The sequence below is a fragment of the Cataglyphis hispanica genome, chromosome 2 (genome assembly GCF_021464435.1).
Source record: "Cataglyphis hispanica isolate Lineage 1 chromosome 2, ULB_Chis1_1.0, whole genome shotgun sequence".
Taxonomy (NCBI): domain Eukaryota; kingdom Metazoa; phylum Arthropoda; class Insecta; order Hymenoptera; family Formicidae; genus Cataglyphis; species Cataglyphis hispanica.
The window spans coordinates 13,546,252-13,560,262 of NC_065955.1; the positions used below are offsets into that span (position 1 = coordinate 13,546,252).

General features: G+C 32.9%; 1 protein-coding gene across 22 annotated transcripts in view; it reads left to right on the top strand.

Moving 5' to 3' along the window:
- LOC126858910 (CUGBP Elav-like family member 2) overlaps nucleotides 1-13,309 on the top strand; it is a 507,709-nt gene extending 494,400 nt beyond the window's left edge. For 11 of the 22 annotated variants that reach the window (XM_050609620.1, XM_050609624.1, XM_050609617.1 and 8 more), the window contains 8 exons: nucleotides 90-366; nucleotides 1,925-2,017; nucleotides 4,196-4,237; nucleotides 5,094-5,123; nucleotides 6,876-6,998; nucleotides 8,208-8,438; nucleotides 8,750-8,900; nucleotides 11,802-13,309. In XM_050609620.1, coding sequence (XP_050465577.1) covers nucleotides 90-366; nucleotides 1,925-2,017; nucleotides 4,196-4,237; nucleotides 5,094-5,123; nucleotides 6,876-6,998; nucleotides 8,208-8,438; nucleotides 8,750-8,877 — 924 coding nt within the window. In that variant the 3' untranslated portion in view covers nucleotides 8,878-8,900; nucleotides 11,802-13,309. Of the gene's footprint in view, nucleotides 1-89; nucleotides 367-1,924; nucleotides 2,018-4,195; nucleotides 4,238-5,093; nucleotides 5,124-6,875; nucleotides 6,999-8,207; nucleotides 8,439-8,749; nucleotides 9,990-11,801 lie in introns of those variants that run through there. The other 11 variants (XM_050609610.1, XM_050609609.1, XM_050609611.1 and 8 more) reach the window with 11 other exon arrangements.
- The last annotated feature ends 702 nt before the right edge of the window (nucleotides 13,310-14,011 follow it).

Genomic DNA, 14,011 nt, shown 5'->3' on the forward strand with positions numbered 1-14,011 from the left:
AATTTTGCATGCTGGTATTACAAAGAATTTTTTATATTGATAAAAATTATCGCGCAGCTGACTGATGAAAATTTCGTTTATGCTTACAGAATGACGCGCATACCTTGGCGCCTGCATCGTTGCAGCTACTGCAACAATTGCAGGCGACAACAAGCGCCGCGACTCCAGTCGCCGCTAACGCGGGAGCGGCAAATGCATTGTCGAATGTGCAACATCAGTTGCTATTACAGCAACACCTTGGCCTTGGAGCGGCAACCCCCGCACATGCAGCTCCCCCCGCTGTACCCAGTCCGGCGGAAATCAATCCTGCGAATCTGCAAAGTCTCGCCACCCTCGCGTCCCTGAGCAACACTGCTGGTGAGTATGGTCAGTGTCGATTGGTTATTATCCATTTTATTTTTGCTTATTCGCATTCATTGTGTTGCCGCTTTTCGATTGCACGAATTGCATACGATTAACAGAAATTCAAATGAGATCTTTTTTCAAGACAACCGTATTTCATTATTATTAATTAAAAAAGAAATAATCAATATTCTTGCCTGTATCGACATTATTCTAATGATCATTTAAAAATTTATATTTAATTTTATTTAAAAACGTATTAATATGTATGTATGTAGATGGAATGCACGAATATATTGAAATCGATAAAAAATTATTATCGTAAAATTATATCGTAAACATATTTGATATCAATATTTAATAGATCTACTTTTATTGTCAAATTGCAAGTAAAATTGTATACATTAATATTTAAAAAAATTTCATCATATATATTTATCATTCTTATCTTTTTTCTATCTTTTTCACACGTATAAGTTTTATAATCCATTATGCATAGTTTTATAATAAACATTCAAAATGCATGTTATCCACCCGCTTCATTTTATATCGAATAAGTTGCATCAATTGTTTCATGTTTCTAATATTAGAATAATTAACGTATAAGATTCTTAAACTTGTCTCTCTCTCTTCTTCAAATGTGTATGTTTAAATTGAATTAAAGCATCACTTTTTGACTCTACTTTACGCTTAGCCTTCTAACTTATAAGAGTTCTATTTTTGCAAACGAATTAAAAACGTAAATCTTACGGGCAAATTTAAATATATAATTCTACTCGGGAGATGTAAATCCGCTTTTGCTTAAAAATGTGTCAGGCGCACCATTGTTCCAACGCTATAGAAACGCTATAGAATATACGATAGATTTGCTTTTGTCAGAGAAATCAGATTTTATCCGTTTCTTCTCTGAAATTATTCTTTCACGCATTTTATATTCCTCCATTATATCAATGTCGGAATAAATTATATTATTTCACACTTACATTCTTCAATTTCCGCCGATCGAGTCCCATGTGAATCGTATCTTTTCGAAAATTATAACGAAATGTCCTACGTTATGTCCTTTTGCTTTGCAATAATAAAATTCTACGTTTTTATGGGATTGGGAAGGATGCCAGAACAATGATGCCAAAACTGTGTCATTAACTTTATTCTGAGATATGTGTTTACCGCTCATTGCTGCGAAACGTATGATCATTCGATGATGTTCTAGAGTCACGCAATAAGTTCACGCAATGAATGTATATAAATCAGATTCGAAATGAAATACTGTCTACTTTCGATACCCAATCAAGCTTAAATTTTGGATTAAATTCCAAAAGATCTTTTAAGTCAAATTTAATTTAACAATTGATATATCCTTAATGTACTGCCAAAAAATATTATAAAAAATATCTGAATAAAAAAGTTTCCATATGTTGTTAAATTTATTTCAAATTAGATAAAGCTTAATTCACAAGGTTCTTGTTGCGTCGACCAACAAAAGATATGTATTATATTATCCGAAAATTACGGCGGTTTGCAAATTTAGATGATTAGCGTCGAGGCTCTCTACGATGAATTTTGGCGCATTATGTTGCAGCGAACGCGGGCGTATCGCCGATGAGTATGCAGAACCTCGTCACTCTGGCAGCTATGACCGGCGGAAACGGCAACCTCCAGGTGTCGCCAAACAGTGAGTAGAGAATATTTTGCGAGGTGTATAATCGGAGAACACATTATCGTACGTTAACGTACAGCTGTAAGTTCCGTGCGGAACTGTCCAGTGCTCCGAATTACATGCGTAACTTCGAACCATACGTTATATATACCCGTTTCTCCCATCAATTGTACAAACCATCCATATGCTTATGCATCACGTATGTTACTCGCGCTAGACGGTAAATTCGCTTGAACATAGTCAGACTTTAATGATGGCATGCGTTGTTGAAGTTTCAGGCAATCGGGTGAACTGTCCACGCTTTTGTAGGTATTGCATGGATAAAGTGAGCCGAAGTTTCGCTCTGCGAAATATTACGGTGACAGTAATAATGCGACGGCGTGTCTATACTTGTCCTCGAAAAGTGTATTAACAGACTTTAATTGTAATATGACGGTACAATATGGGGTGTTCAGATGTTCCAAGACATAACGCACTCGTAAACAATGCATGCTAGAAGTCAGTCGAGAGGAAAAAATTATTCTAAGATTACATATTCAATTTCGACTTTATTTTTGCATGTTATGTGTATCATCTTGTACTAAAAACACATTCACGAAATGATAATATTTATTAGATACTTAAATTAGATAAAATGATTATGACATGTTAATCTAATATTATAGATAGAATTTTCATTCTCTGTCTCAGCAAAATCAATATCACAATAATTTTATGAATTTTACATATATATAATAAAATTATCATTCCTATACGATAACTTATTTTACGCGATTTTAAATCCTGACTTGTGAAATTTGAATCATTTATAGATTACCTTGTGAAAAATAGTATATATTAAACTTAATATCTCTAATTGCTAAATTCAAAATAAAAATATTAAACACTATATATGTAATAACAACTGCAATATACAAGCATACATTTGATCGAAATATTATTTTACAAATTACTTTAGATTAGATACAATGCATATTTGATACCATGTCTAAAATAATTTGTAAAATTATTTTTGCATATACATATATATAATTATTAAAAAGATTTTTATTATTTTTGTTATGCGCAATAAAATAATCAAACTTGTTATAGCTGTTTCTTCCATTAAATGAATTCGGTGATTAAGTTTGAATTAAAATAAAATAATTAATTATGAAATAATTAAATTATCTCCAAAAACAACATACTAAATAAATTACGTCAAAATTTTTAGTGATTTACATTTTTTTTATATTGTATGTGTTTGAATCATGTAAATGTATAAAATCTACAGGTAAGATGTATATTTCCGCAGTTTATTGCGTAATTATTTCTTTACCGGCTTTCATCCATATCAGCAAAGTCAACTATGCCTTTTTATTATTTTTGCATGTCCACGATACGACGTTTCTTGTATGATTTATGTAAAATCGACAGAAAAGTAAGTCAAGTATGTAGGTTGCATCATTGATTTTTTTTTTTAGACGTAAAACATTGTGCAAATACTAAATTACATAATTGCATAAAAATGAGTTTTCTAAACAATTATAATAATAATGTACAGTCGAATTGATTATGAAGAAACTCAGCAGATCGTGGCATTGTAAAATAATAAATATATTTTATAGCTATTATCGAAATTATTTTAACAATTTATATGCAATACAATTTACTTTTTATATATGAAATATAAATTATCTGTGAGAAATATACTTTTGAATAAATACAATAGCTTAATATATTAGATGAAAATAAAAAAGGAAAATAAATCTTTGTATTAAATTATATAATAAATACTGGAAAATATGATTATATTGATAAATTATTTAGATATTTTATCACATCATCCTTTTCTAATATTTTACCACATAATATTTTTTTTCAATTAGCATAGTTTGTCTATAAGAGACTTATGAAGTAATAACGTAAAACAGAAAGATAAATATTTTTTACGAACATTTCAAGCTAGCCTCGCAAACTTGACTCATCATATTAATTTGATGACACAAGTAAACGCGTACCGTTGACTCTGCAATTTTCCAATCGCAATTAAAAACATAATATTGGCAGCTTTACTCGGACAATCCCGGCAAAGCTTCATTTCGCGAGAATATACTGTATATATATATATATATATATATATATATATATATATATATATATACATATATGTATGACTTTGCTTGTTAATACCGCAAACGTGTTTTGTTTCAGCGTTAAGCGGCCTGGCAAATTCGACAGCAGGTATGTCGCTATGTACGTGTCGCATTGCCTGGTACAGTATTAACAATTACTAAATTAATTTCAATCATGCAAAAGGGGCCTTAATCGTATTGACAGTCTGATTCCCCTATTTCGCTTATTTAATAGTCCGCGTGCACGCGTGCGCACGCACTTCCCCTCTTCCTTTTTCCCAAAAGTTTCCCTCACGTTCCTCTGCCTCTACCTACATTTCAATTTTCATGAACGGATCCAAATATTCCCTTACGCGATTTTATACATCATATATTAAATTATTTTTTCCTAAATGCAAGATATCAAATCGAGCGTTTCAATATAATCAATTATCTAATTAATAACCATAATTACGATCGAGAATTAGAAAATTTTTTTCTGGTTAAGAATCAATTTTATCTAAATATTTCTAATAATTTAATTATCAATTTTTATCTACTAAAATTTTTTTGATGATGCGAAAGATAAAAATTATTTTTACTACTACTACTTTTGATTCATTATTTAAGTCTATTATAGTATCTTAAATTTTCGTATATAATTTTGCATAAATTTATTAAATACAAATAAATTGGCATATACAATTACCAAAAAACTTGATAACAGATTTAGATAAAAACATATTATGTATAATGATGAAAAATCTTTCGCGAGAATTATATTTGCCGTCTAATTAATTATGACGATTACATATTATATTTATGCTATTACATAAGCTCGTATACAATGGGATCAAATCGCAGGCAGAAATGTTCCATTATATTTTATATTGTACTAAATATGTCATATAACAAATGAGTACAATCATATTTTATTTTTTTCGTTTTCTTTTATATGAATATACATCTTAACATTGCGTATTTTTTTTCGTACGTAGCTGCTCTTCTGGGAAAAACAGGAAATACAGGTGAGACATTTATATAGGAAGAAAAAATTGTTTGGCTGATTTTTTATCGCACTTTAATACTATACATTATATCTTCCTCTTGAATCCTTGTCTCATCATTTCTCTTCTATCACTCGTGTATAATTTTTATTATTGTCTCTTGTATATTTTGTATAACGTATATAAGATTGATAATTATTATTGACCGCAAATTTAATTAATCAAACGGGTCTCCCCTGTTACCAACGCTACATTTTATGTTTTGTATATACGTTATTCTAGTCAAAAATCAAACAATTCCATATAGAATGTTCTTGTTTACTTGATTTAATTTTTAAAGCATTAAATTGAAATTGAAATTAAAAATTTATGAATTAGCAATTTAATAAAATAAATAATAAAGCTTTATGTTTTATTTAAGTTTAAATTAATTTTGCTTTTGTTAAAATTTTAATTTCAATATAAGTTGGAAAGATATTTTAACATAAAACATTAAATGATAATGAAAAAAATAATATTCAATCAAAATTACTGAATAAAATTTAATTCCGAGTTAAGCAGAGAATTTTATAAATTAAAAAAATTGTAGCAGTAGTTTTTTATGAAGCTGTGTATGTATATTATATATATATGTTATTCGCGATATGAATAGAAGAGCCAATTAGTGAGTGATTGGTACTGCGCGCTGAATTGTTATTGTGAAAACTTTCTCAGACATTGAATTAATGCATTAATTGGCGAGACCCGGTTGGCGCTTGTAGGAACCTAAATATTTTTATCCTTTATTAATCGTAAAATTGTTGTTTTAACAATATGTATATATCGAACTGAATATTTCTGTGTGTATATTTGAAATGTACTGGGGGAATATATGATTTATGCACAAATGCTTATCGCAATTAACAGGTGCACGATTTTTCGTAATAAGAATTTAATTGGCAATGATGTTTATGCATAATAAAAAAAAAAAAAAATAGAAATTTTTGTAGAACGCTTATTCATCCGCAATTAATTCGCAAGATCTTTTTATCATATATATAATATATGGTCGCGTATATATGTAGAAATATATTTTATATTTTCTTTCTAAATTATTATTGTTAATTATATTGTGACATATAACAAATTTTTTCGTCAATATCGGAAGAAGGGCGATATCTAAGACTTTAAAATTTTAATTATTAAAAAATATTGCATTAATTTCTATTAAGCAAAATATTTTATATGTCATATCGCAACTTTTCTAATTTATTTTTATTTATCCAGTTCAAATTAGTTATAAATAATTTTTGTATACATTTCTTAATCTCAAATATGAATCATCAAAAACACATACATTATTTATGACTATTTCACTTATAATTAATATATTATGAAATGTATATATATATATATATATATATATATATATATATATATATTGTATATTATTTTTAAATTGTAAGCTGCAGATTGGATTAACGGATACAATCAGTAAAAGAAAAAAATCATAAGAAACAGTATATTGTGAAACTCTTTTAATTAACATTCTCGAATAAAAATTGTTGCTATTTAATAATTATTAAATAACTATTTAATAGTCAGTTATTTGATAAAATTCGTTTATCACATTGCGTGAGTTGCTTTCTAATGATGATAACAAAGTCGAAACCATGGCGATTGATGTTTTCGCGACGTCAAAGCATGTTAGGCAGAATTAATTAGGCTTGGGTATCGTCAAATTTTGCACTTGGGATCAATAAAAAATAACAGGCTATAATATTTGTCTTCAAGGGTCTACCGGAGGCAGTCTTAGTCCTGTGACATCTCTCACGCTCAACTCCTTGACGGGGACGCCGCTAAACGGGCTTCAAGACTCGCTGAGCAATGCTTATTCCAGTTTGCAACAATATGCAGGTAATTATTCGGCTCATCGGGCTATTTTCGATTTATACAGAAAATAAAATAATTGCTAAATGCAATGAAGGCTACTTTTTTTTATGCACATAAACGCACAAAAATTACTACTTTCTAATGAGTGAACTGTGCGTATTAAAGCTCTCATTGGAAAAACGACGGTGACGGTGGAAAAGAAAGAGTTGCATAGTGAGTAATAATAAATAGATTAGTCTGAATATATATTTTTGTTATAGCGTCAAGTCATTCATATGGTTAGCTTTCGAATTAATATACTTTTGTGCGACATGATATGATTAACTGCGACTAGAATAAAAAACACAATATCTGGTACAATTTTAATTGACATTATAAGTATTACAAAAAATTATGTAAAAGAAAAAAGATGCCAATTATTATCTTATATGTACATAATATATATATATATGTGACAATAATTATCTTGATTAATATCACGTATATAACCAATCTAATTTTAAATTTTATCCATAGAATGTTTTATGAAATTTATGCAAATGCGAGATATTGAAATTGATTAATGATACTGCAATGAAAGGAATTAGTCATTGAAAGAATTAGGATAACTCAGGAATATGAAAGTGAACCAAATGAATGTTTGAATAAAAAACGACCAATTGGATCGCATGTACCTATTAGATAATCCATGTATCCCAGCATACAAGAATATTCGTAAAAATAAAATAAAATTAATATTACAATATCATTGTTGCAAATATTTAAGATCTTGTAAAATTTCATTATATCTTCTTATAATATCATACTTAAATAAATAAATTATTAATTTATTAATTTTACTTTATAATCATTATATAAATTATGTATGTAATGACTTTTCTCACTCCATTCTTCACTTGACGTACATGTTTGTTTGCTCATGGTCATTTTTGGAATAGATTTATATAAATTTAATATATTTTAATTAATTGAATATCTCTCCTCGCCTTTGTTTGATGCGTTTCTATAAACTAGGATGTGTGCGCTAAGCCAATGCGTAGATTTATATTGATCAAACTATTTTTATCGAGAAATAGCATAAGTCAAATTTTGGGAAGTCGAAATTTACAATATATTGAGATATAAGGTAAACTAAAAAATGTATCTTTTTTGACAAAATTTTTTTAATTCGATTTATGTTACTTTGAAGAAAATAATACAAGCATCATCAACAACACGGATTTCGAATTTCAGGGTTTCCCGCGTTCACGGCAGCTGCAGCCGCTGCGGCGGCGGCAACGCAGAAGACGAAGTTCACTAACACAGATAAACAGATTGAGGGTCCCGAAGGTTGCAACCTCTTTATCTACCATCTACCGCAGGAATTCAGCGATACGGATCTCATCTCTACCTTTTTGCCCTTCGGCAACGTCATATCCGCTAAAGTTTTCATAGATAAACACACGCATATGAGCAAATGCTTCGGTAAGTTGAATTAATATAGTTGAATAATGGAAGGAACAGAATATTTAAATATGAAGATAGCTTTGAAGATAGTTTTTAACGAGTATATGTGACTGGAAAGAGCTTTAAACTAAAGCAATTTCTGATTTTCAATTCCGATTCAGCGCATTCCGGAATAAGAAATAATATTGTATTCAAATTATATAATTTAAATTGTTTTTATCCGAGGAAAGAAAATAAGAATCCTATTCCGATTCGAATCTTTGCAAACTGCGCGATGTAGTACGGACGAATGAAATGTATAAATTCTGTATTTCACAATGTTGTTTCAGGTTTCGTATCGTATGATAATGCGGCGAGCGCGCAAGTGGCGATCCAAACAATGCACGGTTTCCAGATTGGCATGAAGCGGCTGAAGGTCCAGTTAAAACGGTCCAAGGACGCCTCTAAGCCGTACTAGCCGACGTCACAGAGCGTTCGTAGGTAGATACCAAGGACTTCTCGGACATCTCGGCTCGACGGCGTCCTTAATCGGGACGACGCTCGGCGCGTTTATTTTAAAACCGCGATAATTAATCATTATTCCGCAGCGGAGTATCGCGTTTAACGATAGGTCTAGATAGACAAACAAAAAGTATTAGGTGGCAGGATTCCACGATGTTCTCTAGTCAAACAGTATTTTTCACGAAGGTAGCGGGCTACAATCGAGCGTCCTCGAAGAGGAGACATCGCCGTGCGATACCTTCGTCGTCCTATCAAAACGAGGCTGTGATAATGCAGAAGACTCTCTTGTTCATCGGACTTGACTTTTCTTCCGAGGTTCAGGAATGTAATTTATCGTTTTAACGTGTCGCTTGTGCGAACTGTCCCGCCGAATTGTCTTCTCTCTTTTTCTACCCACTGGTCCGCTCATGTGTGAATTCTCAGTACATTTTTAGTCCAACAATCTGTCTATTCTGTCCACGTCCGTCGCGATCGTATATCATACATTACATCTATTAATCCTTTCAGTGCCGAATTAAATACAGAAATCCTACTTTCTTCGACAATCCATTCCAGTAATTTTAAAGGAAATAGAATAGGATTAACGAATATAATAATATTTAATATTAGCATATTTTTATTTCGAGCAATTTGATTTTCTATAATGACTGATTTCAAGCATTATGATCGATATTTCTACAACTGAATCCGATAAAATATAATTAATCAAGACAATGGACAATCCATTTAGGATTTAAATGGGCCATTTATATCGAAAGTGACTTTGCATATTGAATTTTAAGAGACATTAATGCATATGTTGAGAGTATATGTTATGTATGCTTTATATTCTCGTCAAACATATAAGGGAATTTGCATGCAAGAGTTATGAAGACCACTTCATTCCGCTTTCATAAAAGATAAATAAATTTGCATGCAAAGGCTTTATGATGTGATTGTCTGTAATGGATATAATCCATTTTAAATAGAGCTCTTAATTCGACTTTTGCCTTTACAAAAAATAAAGCAGCTTTCAAAATAAATGGCTCTAATATGTAATATTTCAAAAAAAGTCTTTTTCATACGTGAGATGAATAAAAAGCTTCCCGAGTTTCAACTCAACTCAATTTTCGAGTTACGTAGTTTGTTACGTAGGAACGGACTCTGGTAGTGCATATTTAGCGTTAAACATGCTCATTCGCTCTTGAATTCAGTTTATTTGCAAAGTAAAACGTTTCGTATATGAAGAAAAACAATTTTAAGTGTAACGCAGGCGCGATGAAAATTGAATATCCATGTTCATCGCTAAATACGCCGTAATATAATATAGGTCTTTCAAATCATCATATTCGCCCGTATTTATCGCACGGTGTCGAAAACATGGTCGTCCCATCGAATCTCGAAGATGCAAACCTTGCGGCACGTTCCCGGGTGACGCAATCAAACAACATCTCGTTGCAAAAGGCTGCCAGTAAAGCTTTCTGTGCTAACTTACTGTTGCACAAAGTGAAATTACGTACGTGAAGTTCACTAACAACGTAGCTTTTTCCCCCAGGAGAGTAAGAGTAGTTCGCTTTGAATTTTCACGCAGCGTTTCACGAGTCGTATACCTTGTAACCATTTGATGATTTGACTTTTCTCTCTGTTTTTTTTTTCTTCGTGTATTTTTGTAATTTATCTCTTTCTATCTCTCTTTTTGTCTCTCTATCTAGCTCTTTATCTCAATAACCACGTAGTTTAAGCCAGCAGTTGAGCCGGCATACGTATACTCGAACGATATACACAAAAGGATCTACCTCACTCATTATAATTGTATCAGCAGCTATTATATCGCGTGTATCCTTCGTTCAATGTTTGAGGCGCACAGAATTGAATATGTTCTCACGTGATAATAATATCATTAAGTTTTTTTATGGTTATAATCACGCTACGACGCTTTATTAGTTAGTAGTACTAACATTGCCATGTGATTTTTTTTTTTGGGGAGGGAGGGTGAAATGCCGATACAGCCGATCGTCACAAACGGTGGATGAGCCGATCGTTTCCGAAAGTAATCGTGATTTACATTCGAGAAAAATGTTCTACTTATCCTTGTTCTATCGTTGTCGTAATTTCCGCTCGGGACAATTGAGGACAGATAGCTTTCAATTATGAAACGATTACACATATTAAGTGTAATTTGAACTACTATTACAGTTATTTGCGTGTAATCTCTGAATCCGGAAACCATCGGCAAATTTCACCGACCGCGTTGCATTAGCAACGAGTTTCCATCGATACGCTGCCAAACACTTTGTTTCTTTTTCCTTGTGACTGTCTGTCAAGCTGAACAAAGTGGATGCTCGTTGCTCATGTTTGAAAAGAACTCGGCAAACTACCTGTGTACACGATGCACGGTGGCGGTTTGGAGATTCCGCAAAAGTCGAGTTTAATCTTTTGATGTAATAATTTAACGATCGAAGTGACTCTTATGTGCGCAATTTTCTTATCAGACGTACAACTTTCAAAAGATATTGCTTTATTAGACTATTAATTCAACAAGACAATATCTTGAAATAATTTTAAATTGTTATTTTTTACATAACAATGCCAATATAGAAAATATAATAGAGAATTATTTAATAATATTTAATTTTCCGACAATATTTATTGATTTCTGAAAGTCTATTTCCATAAAGAATTGATCATATCGCGTCATGCTATATTCGTGATGTAGCAAATAATAACACCGATGGTGGTCAATTCAAGATTGATTGTCTGCAGACAATTGGGCACAGTAGATCTCGCGGAATCCCCGAAAAAAAAAAAAAAACCATCACCGCGCGCGTTTGCCCGGAGATAAATCTTTATATCTGGTGTGTGGTGGTGACTAACCTGTCCGTGTGTTTGTTTGTGTGCCAGCAGGTGGCCTGTGACGTTGTGACCGTGTACTCTCGATCGGAGTCGCCGTGCCATGTCAGTCTCAGTCAGTCAAATCGGTATCGATCGTTTGCTCGATCGATCGATTGATCAATCACGATTCCCCGGTCAGTCTCTCGATCAGTCTATCTGTGTCTGTCGGTGCCTGTATAAAGAACAACACCCGCTCAAACGCGCTATCACTTCCGCCGTAAGATCCTCTGCCCGATCGACCTCTACTCTCTTCTCATCTCATCCCCACGACCTTTCGCGCGCTTATACCATCTATCCACAAGGCGCGACATCGCTCATATTTTGCAATCACGCCGAAAGTTTGCGCCTCGTACCTTCTCGATCGCGGCTGCACACGCGAAACGTCGGACTCGCAGGAGAATTCACGATGCTGGACGTACATGCGAAAGATCACGAGCGAGAAATTGTGCAGAGGAACACGACGAAGAGAGCCAAGAAAGTGGAACGGAAAGTGGAGGATACCAACGACCGAGCTGGGTTCCTCGAACGAAGCTAACGCACCACGTTAATTGTCTGTCCACAACCCCTCCCTGTATATATATATATATATATATATATATATATATATATGTATATATATATATACAGATATATAAATATATTATACATATGTGTACATACACATATATGTGTACGTGTGTATGATATGTGCGTGTATACGCGTGTGTGACGAAAGCGCGACGAGAATACTTGCGGCTGACTAGCGGTAAACGGGCGTTTCTCTTCATCTTACGATGAAAGGGGTTAAAAGGATGAGGAACGAGCCGCGGCACAAGCTGTGCAAGAAAATTTCTTATACATAACTATACATATACATATACATGTTCATAAATCGGTTTATCGACTGAGAACTATTTTTATCGGCTCTATTGTCGAGATCGCTGTCAGCGCTTTTTACGGCGTCTGTTTATATAATATATAAATATACATACACACATACATATATGCATCACGGCGAATTGGGCGTGTAGACGAGATAATGTGTGTGTATGAAAAATAATACCAGAGAGACGGAGGCTGGAAAAGAAAACGCGAAAGGACGAACAATGATCGTGCGAGACCGACGCGCGTGCGATTTCTTAGGTTTTAAATCGTGCAAATGTACCAAAAACGAAACGGATACAAAGAAAAAAAAAACAAAAACCGATAGATAGCGAAGAAATGAATGTAAGAAACATTTTGTAGTAATGACCTTTGTGATAAGATTGTATCGTATAGGGGACCGGATTTGGGGCCGATAGTCTCAAAATGAAGCTGGGCCGGATCGCTCAGAAGTAACACATCAGGCGTCACGCGTTTATCCAATTTTATTGGATGAGCCGTCACTGGAAAGGCCTCGCGAACGTAGAAAAGTACACGAGATGCGAGAAATTTTTAACGAGTTTTAACGTCGGACGAGTTTCCCGACCGCGCACTTGCATCGTCTTCTTTGTCGGGTTTACAAGTTGCACACTTTATGCAATTCTTATGCAGTCTTAGCTCTTTACGAAAAAGCTGTATACGGGACCGATCCTGTGGACAAGCTGCTTGGCTCGACTCGAGTTAAAAATCTTCAAAACACGAGATAAGGAATGCGGAATAGGAGAGTATTACAGTGTACTAAGAGTTATATTATAGAATTGTGAAACAATTTCGCATTCAAAAAAAAAAAAATTAATTTACTCGAGTAGAATTGCATCAGCGTAATATATTTTGAAAAAATTCATTTGTGACGCCGAATATAAATTTACTTCTTGGAAGTAAGAAGAAAAATATTTTGGGTTTTGGGGGATCAAAATTCTGTCGATCACGAGCCGATTTGTAGGGATCTTGAATAATTATAAATTAACAATGTGTTTTTTATGTGTGAGATTTACCTTTGCATTGTTTCTAAGAATCGACGCGATCGTAATGCTTAATAAATCTTATGGAGAGAAAACAAATGTATCGATGCCTACGTCGCAAATAATACAGCTGACTTTGATTCAAATGAAATAGATATTTGGACATTTTGCTTTTATGCAGATAAGATGCAAGTGACGAAATTTTAAGTGTCGCGTGAATGTTTTCGAATAATCAGATATTGGAACGATTACTGTAAATGTTTTCAGCTCGAGATGACCAACGCGAAAGTCGATTACATGACGAAGCTGTGCGATAATTGTATTTAAACAAATCAAAACCGTCGTGCAAGGATATAC